This window comes from Thamnophis elegans, chromosome 13, assembly GCF_009769535.1.
Source record: "Thamnophis elegans isolate rThaEle1 chromosome 13, rThaEle1.pri, whole genome shotgun sequence".
Taxonomy (NCBI): Eukaryota; Metazoa; Chordata; class Lepidosauria; order Squamata; family Colubridae; genus Thamnophis; species Thamnophis elegans.
Genome location: NC_045553.1, coordinates 7,990,681 through 8,014,247, shown reverse-complemented (window position 1 = coordinate 8,014,247; position 23,567 = coordinate 7,990,681). Strand labels below are relative to the sequence as shown.

The 23,567-nt window shown below is 40.2% G+C and overlaps 1 protein-coding gene and 2 gene segments (V, D, J or C); all 3 read right to left on the bottom strand.

Moving 5' to 3' along the window:
* Nucleotides 1–1,267: 1,267 nt before the first annotated feature.
* On the bottom strand, nt 1,268–1,776 carry LOC116516794. The segment is given in 2 exon segments: nt 1,268–1,608; nt 1,692–1,776. Coding segments are annotated over 2 exon segments (387 nt in total).
* Nucleotides 1,777–3,407: 1,631 nt separating this feature from the next.
* On the bottom strand, nt 3,408–3,901 carry LOC116516793. The segment is given in 2 exon segments: nt 3,408–3,748; nt 3,836–3,901. Coding segments are annotated over 2 exon segments (387 nt in total).
* Nucleotides 3,902–13,835: 9,934 nt separating this feature from the next.
* On the bottom strand, nt 13,836–16,340 carry LOC116516792. The gene is made up of 5 exons (XM_032229423.1): nt 16,295–16,340; nt 15,893–16,207; nt 14,835–14,869; nt 14,260–14,341; nt 13,836–14,176 (listed from the first exon to the last, which is right to left on the bottom strand). Exons 1-5 carry the CDS (start codon nt 16,338–16,340, stop codon nt 13,836–13,838), a joined length of 819 nt encoding a protein of 272 aa, XP_032085314.1.
* Between the last annotated feature and the right edge of the window lie 7,227 nt (nt 16,341–23,567).

Genomic DNA, 23,567 nt, shown 5'->3' with positions numbered 1-23,567 from the left:
CAAGCAATAAAAGTGTCAAATTGTAAGGAGCCAAATTATAGTAAATTGGTTTACAGCCCACTTAAAGAAAGTCAGAGGAGATGTTGGAGTAATCTTTCCTTTACCCATGTACGTAGCGTTTAAAACATTGAAGAAATAGGGTAACCACCGACCATAAACCCATACAAAAAAACCAATTCGCCGCTAGATTCTTCTGTTCTTTGGTTTCAATTAGCTTAAATTTTTATGCGGACCGTATCTCTTTGAGTAATAAATCAGCTTACCAGTTGAAAACACTCACACCATTCTTAGGGGCAACCTGCAGTTTCGATTAGCTTACAGCTAATCCAGAAGGAACTGGCAAAGGAGGTTAAATTCCAAGCCCCCCAGAGACTTTGCGAACGTCTCTGTGGTCACTGGATCTCCTCCAACCTTTCACTGTCTCTCCGGGACAGCTTGGGTCCGAAACGGACTGTACAATTTCCTTCAGAATAGGGGAATTTCAGGAATAGCCTGAAACTCCGTCTTCTCACTGCTAAGCCCCGCCTTCTTCCCGGAAATCATTGTTTTCAAGGGCTAAGGAGTTGCTCCAAGTCACATCCAGCCTTTGAATCACGAGAAACCTTTGCCCCTCTTACACAGAGACTTAGAGAATCGGTTTTGTTTAGACGCCATCAGATTTGACTATAGCATTGCTTTATCTTCACCACATTGGAGTGTGTGTGTGTTTGCATGGGCAGCTGTGAGTGTGTGTGTCAGAGAGAGTGAGAGAGCGAGAGAGAGCCAGTGAGTGAGTGAGCAAAAGAGAGAGACACATACAGAAATAGACAGATAGACAGATAGACAGATAGACAGAGAGAGAGAGACAGAGACAGAGACAGAGACAGAGACAGACAGAGAGACAGAGACAGGGAGAAAGTGAGAAAGTGAGAGAGAGACAGAGAGAGAGTCAGAGAGTTACACACACACACACACACACGATAAATCGATGGACAGACAGAAGATATATATGATTATTTGAGAAGCCACAGATTGGAATGAATTTCATTGTAGAGTTGTGATGAGCAAAACAGATTAGAATCACTTTTGTTTTTATCCTTTTTTAAGAACGAATCAACGTGTCTTGTGTAATCCAAATCTCATTGTAGAATTGTGATGAGCAAAACAGATTAGGATAACTTGTTAATGACTGTTAAAACATATTTTAGAACTTCCTTTAGGGTTTTTCTCACAGCCTTATGACTCTGCAACTGCTCCTCCTTGTAGTAGAGGTTTTTGTCTCAGTTCCTCATAGGCTTGTATCACTGTGGAACGCAGTACTAGCACCATACCACACAGCACAGTAATAATCAGCCTCGTCTCCTGGCTGGACATCCCTGATGGTCAAATACCATTTATTTTGGCTGCTTTCCTTTGAGGCAGAGAAGCGGCTGAGATCACCAGAGCCAGCAGTTGCACTGCTGTAGTAAAAATAAAGGAATGTGGGAGGACCTCCTTCTTTCTGTTGATACCATGATTGGTGATAAGATGTTACTTGTCCACTGCTCAGGGAACAAGAGAGTTTGACCGTCTGTCCTTGGGAAGGTGACATGGAGGATTCCTGAATCACTGTAGGATTGGAACTGCATCCTGGGAAAAGAATAATGGTCTAAGTTTGTGTTCTTGGGGTACTTACTTGGGAAGGTTCTTGTACTGGGTGGTCTTTCACTCACCTGCGCACCAGATCCCCAGAAGGACAATGAGAGATGCTCCCAACATGTTGTAGACCTTCTTGGGCTTCTGGTGATTGAGATCCTGTGTTAACGCAAGTACCTTTTATTGGGGGGCTTCTTACATCAACCCTGTTTTTCCCCCAGGGCTTATTTGCATGGTTTGCTCCTCCTCCTCCTCCTTTCCTGACTTCTCATTGGTTCATGTGTCCCAATCGAGGGGCCCCTTCGTGCAGGCGATGCTTACTTATTTTCTTGCATGAAGGTGTCTCCTGAAAGTTAATAGAGGATTTTGGTTTGTTATTGCCCTAGGAGTGGATTAGCTTGGATCCTGTTTTCTACACCTGGCATGAACGCAAAGTGGGTGGTTTGGGCCAGTCACTATCCTCAACTCTTCCTTGGCATCTAAAAAAAATCATTGTTTTCAAGGGTTAAGCAGTTGTTTCCAAGTCACATCCAGTCTTTGAATCACAAGAAACTTTTGCTCCTCTTACACAGAGACTTAGAGAATCAGTTTTGTTTAGATGCCATCAGATTTGACTATAGCATTGCTTTATCTTCACCACATTGGAGTGTGTGTCTGTTTGCATGGGCAGATGTGAGTGTGTGTGTCAGAAAGAGTGAGAGAGTAAGAGAGTGCCAGCGAGAGAGTGAGCGAGAGAGACACACACAAAGAGAGACCGATAGAGAGAGACAGACAGACAGACACACACACACAGAGACAGACAGAGGGACAGAGTCAGAGAGAAAGTGAGAGAAAGAAAGAGAGAGACTAAGAGAGAGTGAGGGACAGACAGAAGATATATATGATTGTTTGAGAATGCACAGATTGGAATGAATTTCATTGTAGAGTTGTGATGAGCAAAACAGATTAGAATCACTTTTGGTTTTTTCCTTTTTTAAGAACGAATCAACGTGTCTTGTGTAATCCAAATCTCATTGTAGAATTGTGATGAGCAAAGCAGATTAGGATAACTTGTTAATAGCAATAGCAGTAGACTTATATACCGCTTCATAGGGCTTTCAGCCCTCTCTAAGCGGTTTACAGAGAGTCAGCATATTGCCCCCAACAATCTGGGTCCTCATTTTACCCACCTCGGAAGGATGGAAGGCTGAGTCAACCCTGAGCCGGTGGGATTTGAACCGCTGAACTGCTGATCTAGCAGTAGCCTGCAGTGCTGCATTTAACCACTGCGCCACCTTGGCTCTTAATGACTGTTAAAACATATTTTAGAACTTCCTTTAGGGTTTTCCTCACAGCCTTCGGACTCTGCGGCTCCTCCTCCTTCTTGTAGTAGAGAAAAAGGAAAGAAAAAGGGAAGAGGGGCAGCGTTGAGTCACAGGAAGAACGAACGCCCTCTACTATGAGGCAGAAGAACTGCGTACCTCACCTACCTCAGAATTTTTTAGGCTTTTAACCCTCGCTTAACTCTGCTCTAGTGATCATAAAACAACTTAGAAGTCAAAATGGGTTTTTTTTGCTCATTTGTGCCCTCCCCCCAACCTCTGGGGCACTGTACAAGCCTCCTAAAGGCTATGCATGCCCTTTTCTGGAAAAAACAAACCATTTTCGTAAAAAACGGGCCATTTTGGGGAGGTCTGCAGAGCCCAAAATTTTTTAAAAAAAATTTGCCTCTTCAAAATCTTGGTGCGTCTTATACTCTGAAAAATACGGTAGTTATTTTCAAAGGGAAGGAGAGTTTTTGTCTCACTTCTCCATCAGAAGGGACCACTGTGAAACGTGCTGCTGTGCCAGATAGCACAGTAATAATCAGCCTCATCTTCGGCCAGAACTCCAGAAACGGTTACGTAAGCAGTATTGGTGGAGGTTTCTTTAGAACCAGAGAATCTAGAAGGAACTCCAGAACCGTGCCCCGTGTCAGAATCCGTGTGGTAGTGCAAGAGAAAACGCGGAGAGCTCGGAGGCTTCTGCTGGTACCAGTACATCCTGTGGCTGCCGATGTTGACACTGCTGCCCAAGGTGCAGGCGAGTTTCACCGTGTTTCCTGGGGACACTGAGGCTGACGGAGGTTGAGACACCAGACTTTGCGAAGTTGCTCCTAGAAGGAAACAAGAGAAAAGTTTCACACGCTTTCCGATCATGAGTTGTGGTCCTTGGGGAGCAATTCCACGTAACATGATCTCACCTTCGCCCCACACTACCAAGATACTAAGGACAAGAGCCCAGGACATATTGAGGAAAGTTTGGTGACCCAGAAGAACAGTAAATAGATCCACCATGGAGAGGATATTGTGTGTCCTTGTCTTTTATATCTGTCTTGCTTGTTTTGGTGGAGAAGTAAAACTCCTCCTTCATGTTAATGAGATGCTACTTGAATGGCTCCTGAGATATTGAGGTTGAATGCTTCTCCCCCTAATTTGGTTGGCTGATTGTCATTCTGGCTGCTTCTCGCTCTCTCTAGTGAGACATATATTTTTGATGTCTTGATCACTGAAGAACAAATATGGAATGCTTTGTTGTGTTAGAAGGGACTGAAGCATCACAACAAGCAGAGAGACTAGTCTATGGATCAGACAATGAAGATGACTGCATCTCATTTGGGATTTGGATTTAATCAACTGATGTGGGGTTGGAACATAGAAGAGAAGAGAAGAGTAAAGCAGAGTAGAGTAGAGTAGAGTAGATTAGAGTTTAATATAATAGCAATAGCAATAGAATAGAATGAATAAGAATAGAAAAGCGTATAGAATAGAATAGAAAGAATAAGAATAGAATGAAGAATAAAATAGAATGAATAAGAATAGAATATAGAATAGAATAGAATATAGAATAGAATAGAATATAGAATGGAATAGAATGAATAAGAATAGAATAGAATATAAACTAGAATAGAATGAATAAGAATAGAATAGAATATAGAATAGAATGAATAAGAATAGAATATGGAACATAGAATAGAATAGAATAAAATAGAATATGGAATAGAATAGAATATAGAATGGAATAGAATGAATAAGAATAGAATGAAATAGAATATAAAATAGAATATAATGAATAAGAATAGAATAGAATAGAATAAGAATAGAATAGAATGAATAAGAATAGAATAAGAATAGAATAGAATTCTTTATTGGCCAAGTGTGATTGGACCAGTTGGAGGCGGTATCCCTTGGTACGGCGTACTGGTGCCTACCCAGAGCACTGGGGACTGTTCCGGTACGGTGCTCTGGAGGGCCCGCTGACCTGCCCGAGCTCCTTACCTATATTTGAACTCTTTGGGGTTTCCGCGCACGGAGCACACGGCGCCTCCTACGATGCTCCGCCGAGCAGCTGGAGCCTTGCGGAGGCGTCACAAGAAGTAAGTATCCATGCACGCGGTCGCGCACTGTGTCCGTTCATGTGATGCATGCTGGGCCCCGTTACAATGGGATCTGGAACCCATCACTGGATTGGACACAGAAGGATTTTGTCTTTGTGCGTATAATCTCAGTGTAGATAAGGAGAATAAAATACATTCATCAAGAATAAAAGGATATACCACTTAAGGATAGTCATAGCTTACTAATAGGCTATCACATCGTATTAGGAAGCAAATAAAAACAATGGAAATTGAAAGATAGAAGGAACATGGTTATAGTCATAAGTGGAAAGAGATAAATACTAGTAAGGAAAAGAAGAATAATAGTACTACAGTCTTAGTAAATTATTTGACAGTGTTGTGGAAATTAGTTGTTAAGAAGAGTGATTGCAATGGGGGGAAAACTGTCCTTATGTCTAGGTGTTCTGGTGTTCAGTGCTTTTTTCATTTTTAGCAACGCTGTTAACAGCGAACATTGACGCTTAGCTCCCAGATTAGTTTCCATCCGTTGCTTTTTGTTCTGCTTTCAGGTGCTTTGAAGAATAGGCTGACTCCTTCTTCCTCGTAGTAGCCCCCAAGATATTGGAAGACTGCTGTCACGTCGCCCTAATCGTTCTCCTTCTAGTCCTCTTATGGATATGAAGCAGTAAACAGTTTATACAATACAATAGCAGAGTTGGAAGGTACCTTGGAGGTCTTCTAGTCCAGCCCCCTGCCTAGGCAGGAAACCCTATACTATTCCAGACAAATGGTTATCCAACATCTTCTTAAAGACTTCCAGGGTTGGTGCATTAACAACTTCTGGAGTCAACTTCTGTTCCACTGATTAATTGTTCTCACTGTCAGGAAATTCCTCCTAAGTTCTAAGTTGCTTCTCTCCTTGATTAGTTTCCACCCATTGCTTCTTGTTTTACACTCAAGTGCTTTGGAGAATACCTTGACTCCCTCTTCTTTGTGGCAGCCACTGAGATATTCGAACACTGCTATCATGTCTCCCCTAGTCCTTCTTTTCAATAAACTAGACATACACAGTTCCTGCAATTCATCTTCATATGTTTTAGTCTCCAGTCCCCTAATCATCTTTGTTGCTCTTCTCTGCACTCTTTCCAGAGTCTCAACATCTTTTTGACATCGACCAAAACTGAATGCAGTTTCATGAAAGCTTGGTTCACATCTCCATCTGATGGTTCTGAATAGTATTACATGCTCATCTCAATTTTTTTCCTGTGCTGGAAAAATCCTGAAGATGGCAGCAGAACCAAAGAGATGCCAAGCACAGTTTTCATCTTTGGTCTTCCCCGAAATAAAACAGAGGATTACAAATGGCAAGGATTTTTTTTTAAAAAAAGGCTCACAGCTGCTAATGGAGCTCAGATGTGAAGGCTATTTCTAATGCTCCCAAGCCACTTGGGGAGAAAAACGGAAGTGAAAAAGTCTTCTGCTACCCAGATACTAACAATAGTCCCTGGGGAATAAACACCTTTGGCTTAGCAGAAGACAAACAGAAAAGATCTTTTTAAAGGAAAAAACCCATCAAATAAACATCTGTGACTATTTATAGCCCAAACTGGAAATCATGAAATGAAATGAACATTTGTGAATATATATAGCCAATCTGCTCACCTTATCAATACAATTTTTAAAAAATAAAGGATAAAGGTAAAGGTTCCCCTCGCATATATGTGCTAGTTGTTCCCAACTCTAGGGGCAGTGCACATCTCCATTTCAAAGATGAAGAGCAGTGTTGTCCGAAGACTTCTCCGTGGTCAAGTGGCTGGCATAACCAAATGCTGAAGGTGTACAGAACGCTGTTACCTTCCCACCAAATCTTTCTGATTGACAAGCTCAGCATCTTAGCCACTGAGCCATCACGTCTCTCAAATAAACGATATTACTATTGAATTGTATAATATCGTACAAAGATATTCTTTTTTTTTAATATGTTTATTTCCATTTCATTCCATACAATCACATGTATACTGTGCATAACCGGGGCATGTAACATTGAATAATAAACACAGCCCTCCCTTTTATAGACAATACCCTCCAAAATACAAACCCAATATACCACCTTGACCCACCATACACCCTCTTTCACTCTAGAAGGAGCGCAGAGAAGAGCAACAAAGATGATTAGGGGACTGGAGACTAAAACATATGAAGATCAATTGCATTACCTAGGTATGTCTAGTTTAATGAAAGGAAGGACTAGGGGAAACATGATAGCAGTGTTCGAATATCTCACGGGTTGCCCCAAAGAAGAGGGAGGCAGGACAAGAAGCAATGGGTGGAAACTAATCAAGGAGAGAAGCAACTTAGAACTGAGGAGAAATTTCCTGACAGTGAGAACAATTAATCAGTGGAACAGAAGTTGACTCCAGAAGTTGTTAATGCACCAACCCTGGAAGTCTTTAAGAAGATGTTGGATAACCATTTGTCTGGAATAGTAAAGTCAGTACATATACCTAGTAAAAATAACTGAGGGGTGAATTTTATCCTTCTTTTGAAGATATTTTGCATGATCCACCACATTTTTATCCAAAATGCCTTAACCTTTCGACATGTTCACCATATATGAAAATATGTAGCATCAAGAGAACCACATCTCCAACATTTAGGCTGTACATTCGGATACATAGAAGCGAGCTTTTTGGGATCTAAATGCCATCTATAAAACATCTTATAAAAATTTTCTCTCAAATTTTGTGCTTGTGTAAATTTCACATTTCTTACCCATATTCTTTCCCACATGTCCAGCATTATTGGTTCCTCAATATTCTGAGCCCATTTTATCATACAGTCTTTAATCAGTTCCGTTTCGGAATCCATCTGTATTAGTACATTATATATCCTCTTTATATACATTAAGCTTTGATCTCTTATTTGTTTAAACAGATTATCCTCAACTTTGACAAAACCAGTTTTTTGATCTATTTTCCACCTAGCCTGTAATTGGCCATACTGGAACCATGTTTGAACTACCTTCTCCTCTTTTAGTACCTCTAAAGATTTTAATTGTAACACCCCCCTTTCTGAAATAAGAAGTTGTCTGTAAGTGGTTCTATCGTGTTTTTGTTCTATATTCATATTTTCAATTGCATGTCTAGGAATTGCCCACATGGGCAACTTGTCATTTAGTTTGTGTTGATATTTTTTCCAGACCCGCAATAAAGCATTTCTTAAAATATGATTTTTAAAATTCTTATCCAATTTTTTGTTAAATAACAAGTAAGCATGCCAACCATATACCAAATCATGTCCCTCGATATTCAATATTCTATCATTGGTTAAATGGGTCCAATCACTAATTGCAGATAATGCCACTTTATCATAATATAATTTTAAGTTAGGTAATTTCAATCCTCCTCTTTCACGTACATCTTGCATTATTTTCATCTTTACCCTCGGCTTCTTTCCTGCCCATACAAATTTGTTGATACCCTTCTGCCATTCTAAAAGATTCACATCTCTTTTAAGTATTGGTAACATTTGAAAAAGAAATAAAATTTTTGGTAAAATGTTCATTTTCACTGCCGCTATCCTACCCAGTAAAGATAAATGCAATTTCTCCCATTTTTTCATCTCCGTCTGTATACTATGCCAAAGTGGTTCATAATTATGCTTATATAATTTCCCATTTGAAGTTAAAATATTAACTCCAAGATATTTGACTTTTTTAACTACCTCACATCCTAGCATCACTCCTAATTCTTCCTTTTGTTTAGTATTCATATTTATGGCTAATATTTTAGTTTTTCCTAAATTTATTTTAAAGCCAGAGACTTGACCATATTGATTAATCGTATTCATTAAGACCGTACTGGATTCCTGTGGTTGTTCCAATATTATGACCAAATCATCCGCAAAGGCGCGGACTCTATATTCTTGCTGTCTAATCTTGATCCCTTTTAAACCATCCAAGCCCCGTATTTTATTCAATAATACTTCCAAAGTTATAATGAACAATAGTGGGGACAAAGGACAGCCCTGTCTTGTACCTTTTTCGATTTGAAAGGAGTCTGTTGAACTTCCATTGACTATGATTTGGGCTGTTTGCTGTTGATATATTGCATTAATTGACCGTAAAAAGCTATCTCCTATCTGCATTTTTTGCAATATCTTCAACAGGAATTGCCAGTTAACTCGATCAAAGGCCTTCTCAGCATCCAAAAATATGAACGCGGCAGGGATTTGATTGTTCTTTCCCAAATATTCTAAAGCATTAATGATTAATCTAACATTGCTCTTCATCTGTCTCCCCTGTATAAAACCTGTTTGGTCGGTATGTATCAATTGTTGAATAACCAACATTAACCTATTTGCTAGTATTTTAGTAAAAATTTTATAATCTACATTAAGTAGTGAAATAGGTCTATAATTTTTTGGCTGAGTAATATCTTGATCTTCTTTGGGTATCAACGATATAAATGCTGTCTTCCATGATGGGGGCACTTTACCTTCCGATTGAATTTTATTAAATAATTCTCTAAGAGGTTCTACCATTTCTAACTGTAAGTTTTTATAATAAACCGCTGTTAGGCCATCTGTACCTGGTGCTTTCCCTAACTTTAGTTGTTTGATTACCTGCAGGATTTGCCCAGGGGTTATTGGTTGGTTCAACTTTTGCCTGTACTCTTCTCTAACTAGGGGAATTTTCTCTTTATCTAAGTATTTATCTATGTCTAAACCCCTAATTTTGTCCCCTTTGTACAGTTCTGTAAAAAATTCTCGAAATGCCTTTTGGATCTCCTCCTGTTGAAACACCTCCTTCCCTCTATAACACAGTTTGGATACATTTCGAGTTTTTCTTTTTTTCCTAATCTGATAAGCCAACCACCTGCCGGGTTTGTTTGCGTTACAGAAAGTATTGTGTTTTGCATATAATAAACTAGTGGCTACCTGGTCAGAGATCAGCATATCAAATTGGGATTTTAATATGGAGATTGCTTCCTTAGCCTTTATATCGCCTGGATTCTGTGTTAATTCCAACTCTTTCTCTTTAATTTCCTCTTCCAATTCTTTTCGTTTTTGCCCTTGTTTGTGTCTATGTATTTTGTTTATATTCATCAGTACTCCTCTCATATATGCTTTGCTTGCATCCCATACAAATTCCATAGATGTACCCTTATTCATGTTGAGAACAAAGTATTCAGATAACAATTTTTTACAATCGTTAATGTACTTTTCATATCTAAATAAATTTTCATTCAACCTCCAAGACCTTCTTGCCTGCACTACCCTTCCCAATTCCATCCAAACTGGGTTATGATCCGAAAGAACTCTAGCCGCAATCTTTGTCTTCTTCACCCTAGAAAGTAAATCATTAGTAATTAGTATAAAATCAATCCTTGAAAGAGATTGATGTCTATCAGAAAAAAAGGTGAAGTCATATTCCTCTGCATTCCTTTCTCGCCAAACATCTCGCAGTTCGAAATCGTCCATCATGTCAAAAAAAGATTTGGGTAACTTAGCTCGGATTTTAGTATTTGGGCGAGATGTCTTCTTATCTCTTTTAGTGTCAATCATGCCATTCCAGTCACCCAATAGTATACAAGACTTAAAGTCCCACTGTACTAATTTAGCATGAAGAGTTCTATAAAATCCGTCTTGCTGTTGATTAGGAGCATATATTCCCAAAAGTAGTGTCTTTTTCCCTTCTAAGATTAAGTCTAGTGCAATATATCTTCCAAAGGGATCTGCTTCAATTAGTTCAGCTTTAATGTCTTTTCTTAAGTATACAACTATGCCATTTTTCTTTTCCATAGCAGAGGTCACAAAATGTTGACCAAGTTTGGGGTTAAACAAATATTTTTGATCAGTTGATTTGATATGAGTTTCTTGCAGACAAATTATATCATTCTTGAACTGTTTAAGATAGTGAAATATTTTCTTTCTCTTCTGTGGAGAATTCAGTCCGTTAACATTCCATGTCAAAATCTTAGTTGTCATTTTTGGTTGCCTGAAGCTTTTTTAGAGCCTCCTGCATGGCCTGTCTAATCTTTGGCCTGGCTCCTCCCACGGCTTCTGAGCTTGTTGCTGTGACTCCTTGATCAATGGCCGGTGATTGTTGAAATTGTTGCGTTGTAGCTTGTTTTTCCATTTGTCTGGTAGTCATACGGTTAGGTCTTTGTTCTCTGGCCCTTTGCCCTTCCGGGAGGAGGGGATGGTACGTTTTGTCTAGTAGTTGTGTGGTTTGCTGTTTATCTTGTCCTTCTCGTGGTCTTTCTCCATATCCAGATGATTCAGTGTGTCCCACCTTCAAGATGTTGTGATAGAAATCTCGAGCTTTCCATACAGAGTTGAGACGATATCTTTGCTTGTCAAATGTAATTATAATACCAAATGGGACGTCCCATCTATACTGTATCTGACGCTTTCTGAGCTCTTCCACTAGAAAAGCATAATCCCTCCTGGCTCTTAGCATTTGAGGTGGTATTTCTTTCAAGACAATCAAATCCTGTCCGCCAATTTGAAGCCTGGTATTATAGGACTCTTGTAGTATCATGTTTCTGAACTCTCTTGTAACAAAGTATATTACCACATCTCGGGGGAGTTGCTTCTGTTTTGCCACCCAAGAATTAACGCGATAAATTTTATCGATCTGCCAATCAAAATTGGATCCCGGTCTTCCCACCAGGCAGTCAAAAGCCTCTGAAAACATCTGCTTTAAGTTCTCCTGTTTATCTTCGCGCAGCCCCCTGTCTCTTAATGCAAGCTCCATCTGTTTGTACTGTATCATAATAATTTGTTTTTCAGCATTTTCAACTTTTTGTTCCACCACTTCAGTTTTAGATGTCAAGTTAGTATTGGCTTCATTAAGAACCTCTAAGTTATCTTCCATTCCAGAAACATGTTCTGTCAATACATTTACAAGTCCCATCATATCATCATTCATTTTGGCGATCCTAGTAATAAAAATTATCATATAAGACTTTCATCTCATTCCTTATTTCATCTCTGAATTCTCTGAAAGTTTCTAAGTTCTGTTCTCTAAATTCTCTAAATGTTTCCAAAAAGAATTCTTTCGTTAGTACATCTCCACTGGGGGGCATAGAGGGTGGGGGCTGCAACTTTGTGCCAGGTATGGGGGATGTAGCCCTAGGAGGTAATTTCACAGGATTTAATTTTGATGCCATTATGTCTTTGCTTCAAGCAATTAATCAAATTTTGCTGGCCCGCTGTGCAGCTTACAAAAAAAAGAAAAAAAAAAAAGAAAAGAAAAGTTCCTCCCTTTTTGCAGAGAGTTTACGGAAGGTTTCAAAAGACTGGCATTACACCAAAACAGTTCAGCAAAAACACCTTTTGGAATGTCTCTATATTAGCAAAGAGTCTTTGAAAACTTTTAGAGGTTGATAAGAAAGAATCTTCAGAGAAGTGGAGCTAATTAATTAGTGGGAGGCTATTCCTTTGATTCTTTGCCAAGGAAATAGGAATGTACCATTATTGCAAATGCGGAAGCTACAGAATCACCATCTTGGGAGCAGTTGCACAAAGGAAGCTTTTATAAAACTGAAGCTAGGATTTTTTCTAGAAAAAGCAAATAAAGTTCTCAGGTACGGACTCTGCTTGTATTAGTTTCAGATAAATCTCTCAAAAATTGTCCTAAGAGGGGTTTCCTTGCCTTGTGCTGTTGAAACAGCCGAGATTTCTGGCCGGAGATATGACTCAGCTTTGGTTGTCTCCCCCCTTCTATTCGCAGCAAAAAAAAGCTGCAAACTTCAAAGAAAGCTCTTACCAGCTGGATCTCTCTCTTCAATCTTCTTGCCTGAAGAATGAGATATCTGCTAGGTGTTTAAGCAGATAACGAACCAGAAATCTGGGGGCAGCTCAATTAAGCCGCCGCCAACGGCAAAGTCCCGCCCCGGAAGTCCGTACAAAGATATTCATAGGTAAAGGATGGATTTCTTGGGAACCTGTGCAGGTGTCTGCCATAAAATGATTTTGATAAACTGGACAGTATTCAGTAATAAAAAAGGTCTCATTTTTCTCATTTTTGAATTGCAGAAAATTGAGTAGGCTGACCAAATTCTTCAAGGAATCCATCCATCCATCCATCCATCCATCCATCCATCCACCCACCCACCCACCCACCCACCCACCCACCCATCCATCCATCCATCTACCTACCTACCTATCTACGTACCTATGTACCTACCTAACTATCATCTATCTATTTTCCTTCCTTCCTTCCTTCCATCCATCCATCCATCATCCATCCATCCATCCATCCATCCATCCACTCTGTATTTCTTTCTGTCTCTCTCTGTCTCTCCCTTGCTCTCATCCATCCATCCATCATCATCATCATCATCATCGTCATCATCATCATCATCATCTCTCTGTCTCTGTGTTTCACTTTCATCTTCTATCATTTATCAACCTCTCTACCTACGAAACAGCTTCCTCTACATATTGAAATTAAAATATTAAATAATTTGAAAGCTGGCATTGCAGTACAGACCTTCCTTCCTTCCTTCCTTCTTTCCTTCCTTCCTCCCTCCCTCCCTCCCTCCCTTCTTTCTTTCTTTCTTTCTTTCTTTCTTTCATGAAACAATCAGAAAGCAACAGGATCACAGCAGTGTGAAATTATGAACTCCCCAGAGATACATGGGATTTTCCTAAGTGTCTACAACTGTGAAACCACATAACTTTTGAAGCTGAGCTTTTTGAAACTGAACGTTTGAAGCTGAAACCACAGGAAAACACCAAGCCATTCTCTAAGGACAGCAAAACCCATGAGTCTTACACTGCCTTGTTTCAAGGGAGTAGATTTACCATCACCTTTGGCTCTTCTTCTTCTTGATTTGGAGGTTTTTGTCTCAGTTCCTCACAGGCTTGTATCACTGTGGAACACATTACTAGCACCATACCACACACCACAGTAATAATCAGCCTCGTCTCCTGGCTGGACATCCCTGATGGTCAAATACCATTTATTTTGGCTGCTTTCCTTGGAGGCAGAGAAGCGGCTGAGATCACCAGAGCCGGCAGTTGCACTGCTGTAGTAACCATAAAGGAATGTGGGAGGACCTCCTTCTTTCTGTTGATACCATGATTGGTAATAATTTGTTACTTGTCCACTGCTCAGGGAACAAGAGAGTTTGACCGTCTGTCCTGGGGAAGGTGACATGGAGGATTCCTGAATCACTGTAGGATTGGAACGGCATCCTGGGAAAAGAATAATGGTCTAAGTTTGTGTTCTTGGGGTCCTTACTTGGGAAGGTTCTTGTACTGGGTGGTCTTTCACTCACCTGTGCACCAGATCCCCAGAAGGACAATGAGAGACGCTCCCAACATGTTGTAGACCTTCTTGGGCTTCTGGTGATTGAGATCCTGTGTTAAAGCAAGTGCCTTTTATTGGGGGGCTTCTTATATCAACCTTGTTTTTCCCCCAGGGCTTATTTGCATGGTTTGCTCCTCCTCCTCCTTTCCTGACTTCTCATTGGTTCATGTGTCCCAATCGAGGGGCCCCTTCGTACAGGAGATGCTTACTTATTTTCTTGCATGAAGGTGTCTCCTGAAAGTTAGTAGAGGATTTTGGTTTGTTATTGTCCTAGGAGTGGATTAGCTTGGATCCTGTTTTCTACACCTGGCATGGAGGCAAGGTGGGTGGTTTGGGCCAATCACTACCCTCAACTCTTCCTTGGCATCTCAAAAAAAAAAAAAACCCTGTAAGAAGCGAGTGGCAAGCAGTTCTCCCTCTCCTCAATTTATTCAGGGTCAGCTAGATTCAGCCTTTCTGTTATTTCATCTATTAGTCACAGGGACGGTGGGATAAAATGCTGCTGCCATTCTTGCTTCAAACAGTGATGTTGCTCCAAGTTACATCCAGCTTTTGAATCACGAGAAACTTTTGCTCCTCTTACACAGAGACTTAGAGAATCGGTTATGTTTAGACGCCATCAGATTTGACTATAGCATTGCTTTATCTTCACCACATTGGTGTGTGTGTGTGTTTTTGCATGGGCAGATGTGAGTGTGTGTGTCAGAGAGAGTGAGAGAGTGCCAGCGAGAGAGTGAGCGAGAGACACACACACAAAGAGAGACAGACAGAGGGACAGAGTCAGAGAGAAAGTGAGAATGAGACAGAGAGAGAATCAGAGAGAGTGAGGGACACACACACACACACAAACACACACAGGATAAATGGATGGACAGACAGAAGATATATATGATTATTTGAGAATCCATACATTGGAATGAATTTCATTGTAGAGTTGTGATGAGCAAAACAGATTAGAATCACTTTTGTTTTTATCCTTTTTTAAGAACGAATCAACGTGTCTTGTGTAATCCAAATCTCATTGTAGAATTGTGATGAGCAAAACAGATTAGGATAACTTGTTAATGACTGTTAAAACATATTTTAGAACTTCCTTTAGGGTTTTTCTCACAGCCTTATGACTCTGCGGCTCCTCCTCCTCCTTGTAGTAGAGAAAAAGGAAAGAAAAAGGGAAGAGGGGTAGCATCGAGTCACAGGAAGAACAAACACCCTCTACTATGAGGCAGAAGAACTGCGTGCCTCACCTACCTCAGGATTTTTTAGGCTTTTAACCTTCGCTTAACTCTACTCGAGTGATCATAAAACGCCTTAGAAGTCAAAATGGGGTTTTTTTTGCTCATTTTTGCCCTCCCCCCAACCTCTGGGGCACTGTACACGCCTCCTAAAGGCTATGCATGCCCTTTTCTGGAAAAAAACAAGCCCGTTTTCATGAAAAACGGACCATTTTGGGGAGGTCTGCAGAGTGCAAATTCTTTTAAAAAAAGAATTACTCGCCAAAATCTTGGTGTGTCTTATACTCTGAAAAATATGGTAGTTATTTTCAAAGGGAAGGAGAGTTTTTGTCTCACTTCTTCATTAGAAGATATCATTGTGGAACTTACCGTTGTCCCCTATAGCACAGTAATAATCAGCCTCGTCTTCGGCCAGAACTCCAGAAACGGTTACGTAAGCAGTATTGGTGGAGGTTTCTTTAGAACCAGAGAATCTAGAAGGAACTCCAGAACCGTGCCCCGTGTCAGAATCCGTGTGGTAGTGCAAGAGAAAACGCGGAGAGCTCGGAGGCTTTTGCTGGTACCAGTACATCCTGGTGCTGCCGATGTTGACACTGCTGCCCAAGGCGCAGGCCAATTTCACCGTGTTTCCTGGGGATACTGAGGCTGACGGAGGTTGAGACACCAGACTTTGCGAAGTTGCTCCTAGAAGAAAACAAGAGAAAAGTTTCACAAGCATTCCGATCATGAGTTGTGGTCCTTGGAGAGCAATTCCATGTAACATGATCTCACCTTTGCCCCACACTACCAAGAGGCTAAGGAAAAGAGCCCAGGACATATTGATGAAGTTTGGTGACCCAGAAGATCAGTAAATAGATCCACCATGGAGAGGACATTGTGTGTCCTTGTCTTATATATCCGTCTTCCTTTTTTTGGTGGAGAAGTAAAACTCCTCCTTCATGTTAATGAGATGCTACTTGAATGGCTCCTGAGATATTGAGGTTGAATGCTTCTCCCCCCAATTTGGTTGGCTGATTGTCATTCTGGCTGCTTCTCTCTCTCTCTAGTGAGACATATATTTTTGATGTCTTGATCATTGAAGAACAATTATGGAATGCTTTGTTGTGTTAGAAGCATCACATATGAAGCATCACAACAAGCATAGAGACAAGTCCATAGATAGACAATGAAGATGACTGCATCTCATTTGGGATTTGGATTTAGTCAACTGACGTGCGGTTGGAACATAGAAGACAAGAGAAGAGAAGAGTAGAGTAGAATACAATACAATAGAATAGAATGAATAAGAATAGAACAGAATATAGAATAGAATAGAATGAATAAGAATAGAATAGAATAGAATGGAGTAGAATAGAATGAATAAGAATAGAATAGAATGAATAAATAGAATATAGAATATAGAATAGAATAGAAGATAGAATAGAATATAGAATGGAATAGAATGAATAAGAATAATATAGAATATAGAATATAGAATAGAACAGAATATAGAATAGAATAGAATAGAATGAATAAGAATAGAATAGGGTAGAATAGAATGAATAAGAATAGGATAGAATATAAAATAGAATAGAATGAATAAGAATAGAATAGAATGAAGAATAGAATAGAATGAATAAGAATAGAATGGAATAGAATATAATAGAATGAATAAGAATAGAATAGAATATAGAATGGAATGAATTAGAATAGAATAGAATAGAATGAATAAGAATAGAATAGAATAGAATTCTTTATTGGCCAAGTGTGATTGGACCAGTTGCAGGCGGTATGCCCTGGTACGGGCATACTGGTGCCTACCTGGAGCACCCGGTACTGTTCCGGTACTGTGCTCTGGAGGCCCCGCTGACCGCCTGAGCTCCTTACCTATGTTTGAACTCTTTGGCGCTTCCGGAGCCTTGCGGAGGCGTCACAAGAGGTAAGTATGCATGGACGTGCTCGCGCACTGTGCCCATTCATGTGGTGCACGCCTGGCCCCATTACAATGGGATCCAGAACCCATCACTGGATTGGACACAGAAGGAATTTGTCTTTGTGCGTTTAATCTCAGTGTAGATAAGGAGAATAAAATACATTCATCAAGAATAAAAAGATACACCACTTAGTAATAGTCATAAACTTACTAATAGGCTATCACATCGTATTAGGAAGCAAATAAAAACAATAGTTGTTAAACAGAGTGATTGCAATGGGGGAAAAACTGTCCTTATGTCTAGGTGTTCTGGTGTGCAGTGCTTTTTTTATTTTCCAATTTTTAACATTGGAAGACTGCTGTCATGTCGCCCTAATTGTTCTCCTTCTAGTCCTCCTATGGATATGAAGCAGCAAACAGCTTATACAATACAATAGCACAGCTGGAAGGGACCTTGGAGGTCTTCTAGTCCAACCCCCTGCCTAGGCAGGAAACCCTATACTATTCCAGACTAATGGTTATCCAACATCTTCTTAAAGACTTCCAGGGTTGGGGCATTCACAACTTCTGGAGTCAACTTCTGTTCCACTGATTAATTGTTCTCACTGTCAGGAAATTTCTCCTCAGTTCTAAGTTGCTTCTCTCCTTGATTAGTTTCTACCCATTGCTTCTTGTTTTACACTCAAGTGCTTTGGAGAATAGTTTGACTCCCTCTTCTTTGGGGCAACCCCTGGGATATCGGAAGACTGCTATCATGTCTCCCCTAGTCCTTCTTTTCATGAAACTAGACATACCCAGTTCCTGCAACCGATCTTCATATGTTTTAGTCTCCAGTCCCCTAATCATCTTTGTTGCTCTTCTCTGCACTCTTTCCAGAGTCTCAACATCTTTTTGACATCTACCAAAACTGAATGCAGTTTCTTGAAAGCTTGGTTCACATCTCCATCTGATGGTTCTGAATAGTATTACATGCTAATCTCAATTTTTTTTCCTGTGCTGGAGAGATCCTGAAGATGGCAGCAGAACCAAAGAGATGCCAAGGAGAGTTTACATCTTTGGTCTTCCCCCAAATAAAACAGAGGATTACAAATAGCAAGGATTTTTTTTTTTAAAAAAGGCTCACAGCTGCTAGTGGAGCTCAGACGTGAAGGCTATTTCTAATGCTCCCAAACCACTTGGGAAGAAAAACGGAAGTGAAAAAGTCTTCTGCTACCCAGATACTAAAAATAGTCCCTGGGGAATAAACACCTTTGGCTTAGCAGAAGACAAACAGAAAAGATCTTTTTAAAGGAAAAAACCCATCAAATAAACATTTGTGACTATATATAGTCCAAAGTGGAAATCATGAAATGAATATTTGTGAATATATATAGCCAATCTGCCCACCTTATCAATACAATTTTTTAAAAAAATAAAGGATAAAGGTAAAGGTTCCCCTCGCACATATGTGCTAGTTGTTCCCAACTCTAGGGGGCAGTGCACATCTCCATTTCAAAGATGAAGAGCCAGCATTGTCCGAAGATGTCTTCGTGGTCATGTGGCCAGCATAACCAAATGCTGAAGGTGTACAGAACGCTGTTACCTTCCCACCAAATCTTTCTGATTGACAAGCTCAGCATCTTAGCCACTGAGCCACCATGTCCCTCAAATAAAGGATATTACTATCGAATTGTATAGTATCGTACAAAGATATTCGTAGGCAAAGGATGGATTTCTTGGGAGCCTGTGCAGGTGTCTGCCATAAAATGATTTTGATAAACTGGACAGTATTCGATAATAAAAAAGGCCTGATTTTTCTCATTTTTGAATTGCAGAAAATTGAGTGGGCTGACCAAATTCTTCAAGGAATCCATCCATCCATCCATCCATCCATCCATCCATCCACCTACCTATCTACGTACCTATGTACCTACCTATCATCTACCTATTTTCCTTCCTTCCTTCCTTCCTCCCTCCCTCCCTCCCACCCTCCCTCCCTCCCATCCATCCATCCATCCAACCATCCATCCATCATCATCATCATAATCTTTCTCTGTCTCTGTGTTTCACTCTCATCTTCCATCATTTATCAACCTATCAACCTCTCTACCTACGAAACAGCTTCCTCTGCATATTGAAATTAAAATATTAAATAATTTGAAAGCTGGCATTGCAGGACATTCCTTCCTACCTTCCTCCCTCCCTCCTTGCCTCCCTGCCTCCCTGCTTTCTTTCTTTCTTTCTTTCTTTCTTTCTTTCTTTCTTTCTTTCTTTCTTTCTTTCCTTCCTTCCTTCCTTCCTTCCTTCCTTCCTTCCTTCCTTCCTTCTTTCTTTCTTTCTTTCTTTCTTCAATGAAAGGAACAGAAAACAACAGGATCACAGCAGTGTGAAATTATGAACTCCCCAGAGATACATGGGATTTTCCTAAGTGTCTACTACTGTAAAACCACATAACTTTTGAAGCTGAGCTTTATGGAAGCTGAACGTTTGAAGCTGAAACCACAGGAAAACACCAAGCCATTCTCTAAAGACAGCAAAACCCATGAGTCTTACACTGCCTTGTTTCAAGGGAGTAGATTTACCATCACCTTTGGCTCTTCTTCTTCTTGATTTGGAGGTTTTTGTCTCAGTTCCTCATAGGCTTGTATCACTGTGGAACACATTACTAGCACCATACCACAAAGCACAGTAATAAACAGCCTCGTCTCCTGGCTGGACATCCCTGATGGTCAAATACCATTTATTTTGGCTGCTTTCCTTGGAGGCAGAGAAGCGGCTGAGATCACCAGATCACTTCCTTGGCATCTAAGAAAAACATCCTGGAAGAAGAGAGTGGCAAGCAATTCTCCCTCTCCTCAATTTATTCAGGGTCAGCTATATTCAGCCTTTCTGTTATTTCATCTATTTCTTATTTATTTACTTATTTATTTAGTCATGGCGGAATACCCTGAGATTGCAACCACAGCACTTAAATCCCTATTCCCATTTCCGACATCCTATCTGTGTGAAGCGGGGTTTTCTGCAGTGACAGCAACCAAAACAAAACAACGGAATAAACTGGACACAAGCAACACACTTCGGGTGTCATTGTCTCCTATTACCTCCAGATGGAACCGTCTCATTGCAAAGAAACAAGCTCAGGGTTCTCATTGATTTAGCGTTCTAGTGAGTTAGAATGTTAAATCACTTTATATTCATTTTTTGGGTGTAACTGTATTTTATTTTGAAGGCATGTTTAAATACAATTACATTAAAATTATTAAATCAAAACAATCTAAAATATAAACAATCAATGGGGCTACCCTTGAAAAGCGTTCGGAGACTGCAGTTAGTCCAGAATGTGGCCGCGCGAGCGATATTGGGTGCACCGAGGTACACCCACGTTGCACCTGTCCTCCGCGAGCTCCACTGGCTACCAATTGGTCTCCGGACGCAATTCAAGGTGTTGGTTATTACCTTTAAAGCCCTACATGGCTTAGGACCAGCGTACTTTCGAGACCACCTACTGCCACATACCTCCCAGCGGCCAGTAAGATCCCAAAGATTGGGCCTCCTTCAGATGCCATAGCCAGACAGTGTCGGCTGGTGGGCCCTCGGAGGAGAGCCTTCTCTGTGGCTGCTCCGACTCTTTGGAATCAGCTACCCCCAGAGATCCGGACCATACCCACTCTCATGGCCTTCAGGAAAGCTGTAAAAACTTGGCTGTTCCGGCAGGCCTGGGGCTGTTGACCTCACTGTTGAGGTCCAGCCCCGATTAGAATGAATGTATGTGGTGTTGCGATTTTAAACCATTTTTTTCTCGTTATGTGTTCGTTATGTGTCTTTTTTCCCCCTCTTCTTTGTAAGCCGCCCGGAGTCCTTTGGGATTGGGCGGCATATAAATTTTATAAATAATAATAATAATAATAATAATAATAATAATAATAATAATAATAATAAATAATAATGTCCCCCCCTCAGCAGGCCACGATAAAATTATCAAACGCTGACCAGTCTGCGGCGATAAAAAGGTTGGGGACCACTGGGCTAGAAGACCTCCAAGGTCCCTTCCGACTGTTGTTCTGTTATCTCTGTCTGCTACTCATCATGAACCAGCCAGCTTTACTGAAGCTTCTGTTTGGAAGGTTCAAATGGTTTCAGTCAACCATGACATGAAGGACAGCCTCTTTCTGCTACTCAGAGGCCAGCCTCATTGAACCTTCTGTCTCAATTTGTGAGAAAGCAGGTGTTGCTTGAAGAGGTGAAGTCACCAAAAGGACTCTTGCTCTTGCATTTGAGGTTGAATTGAATTGAATTTATTGCATTTATATGCCGCCCTTTTCCCCGAAGGGACTCAGGGCGGCTCACAATCCAAGTCAGGGAAGGGGATACAGATAAGGGATAAAAAAGACGAACAAAACAATACACAATTTAAAAGCACACAACAACCATACCATTCGAGGGGGGGGGGGGAAAGCTCTTTAGCCCCAGGCCTGTCGGAACAGCCAGGTTTTAAGGGCTTTGCGGAAGGCCCGGAGGGTGGTGAGGGTTTGAATCTCCATGGGGAGCTCGTTCCAGAGGGTCGGAGCAGCCACAGAGAAGGCTCTCCTCCAGGTAGTTGCCAGCCGGCATTGGCCGGCGGATGGAATTCGGAGGAGGCCTAATCTGTGGGATCTAATCGGTCTATTGGAGGTAATTGGCAGCAGGCGGTCTCTCTACAAATATTTATTTTATTTCTTTAAAAAAAACCACACAAATATTTCATCATTTGTCAATCATTAAGACATTGAAGTACATTTTTTTTTGTGTACCCCTCCCTCCCTCCCCCCCAACCCCCCTCCTCCTCCCCCCCCCGACTTCCCAGAACCCGTACACGGTATGGATTTTTAACTAACACAGTCTAAAATCTATTGAGAAAAAAGAAATAAAGAAATTAATGACATTCTACATTGACCTTAGCTTCTTCTTACTGAACTAACTTTTAACAGTTTAAATCACTTCTGATCTTAAGCATAGGCTAACTGGAATTTCTTGGTCCCGTATTTATTTTGTATATAGTCAATCCATTTTTTCCAGTCTCGTTTATATCTCTCATTTGAATGATCTTTAAGATATACCGATATTTTAGCCATCTCGGCTAAGTTTGTCACTTTCAATGTCCATTCTTGGATTGTAGGCAAGTCTTCCTTCTTCCAATATTGCGCCACCAACAGTCTTGCTGCAGTTATCAGGTGCAGAATCAAATTAGTCTCTACCACTGTAAAGTCAGTACATATACCTAGTAAAAATAACTGAGGAATAAACTTTATCCTTCTTTTAAAAATATTTTGCATGACCCACCATATTTTTATCCAGAATGCCTTAACCTTTTGGCAGGTCCACCATATATGATAATATGTAGCATCGAGAGAACCACACCTCCAACATTTAGGCTGTACATTCGGATACATAGAAGCCAACTTTTTAGGATCTAAATGCCATCTATAGAACATCTTGTAAAAATTTTCTCTCAGATTTTGAGCTTGTGTAAATTTCACATTTCTTACCCAGATTCTTTCCCATGTAGCCAACATTATTGGTTCCTCAATATTTTGAGTCCATTTTATCATACAATCTTTAACTAATTCTGTTTCCGAATCCATCTGTATTAATACATTATATATCCTCTTTATATGCATTAAGCTTTGATCTCTTATTTGTTTAAACAGATTATCCTCAACTTGGATAAAACCAATTTTTTGATCTATTTTCCACCTAGCCTGTAATTGCCCATACTGGAACCATGTTTGAACTACCTTCTCCTCTTTTAATACCTCTAAAGATTTTAATTGTAATACCCCCCTTTCCGAGGTAAGAAGCTGTCTGTAAGTAATTCTGTCCTGTTTTTGTGCTGTATTCATATTTTCAATTGCGTGTCTAGGAATTGCCCACATGGGTATCTTGTCATTTAATTTATATTGGTATTTCTTCCAAACCCGCAATAAAGCATTTCTTAAAATATGACTTTTAAAATTCTTATCCAATTTTTTGTTGAATAACAGGTAAGCATGCCAGCCAAATACCAGATTGTGTCCCTCAATATTCAATATTCTATCATTGGTTAAATGAGTCCAATCACTAATTACAGATAATGCCACTGCATCATAATATAGTTTTAAATTAGGTAGTTTCAAT

What these genes read in the sequence shown, in the direction of transcription:
- LOC116516792 (XM_032229423.1), bottom strand. Translation starts at nt 16,340, where the DNA reads ATGTCCTGGGCTCTTTTCCTTAGCCTCTTGGTAGTGTGGGGCAAAG. An exon ending in CTGTGCTATAGGGGACAACG is followed by an intron (nt 14,870 to 15,892) that starts GTAAGTTCCACA and finishes TCTCTGTGTAAG; the next exon opens with AGGAGCAAAAGTTTCTCGTG. An exon ending in TCTGGGGATCTGGTGCACAG is followed by an intron (nt 14,177 to 14,259) that starts GTGAGTGAAAGA and finishes TTCTTTTCCCAG; the next exon opens with GATGCCGTTCCAATCCTACA.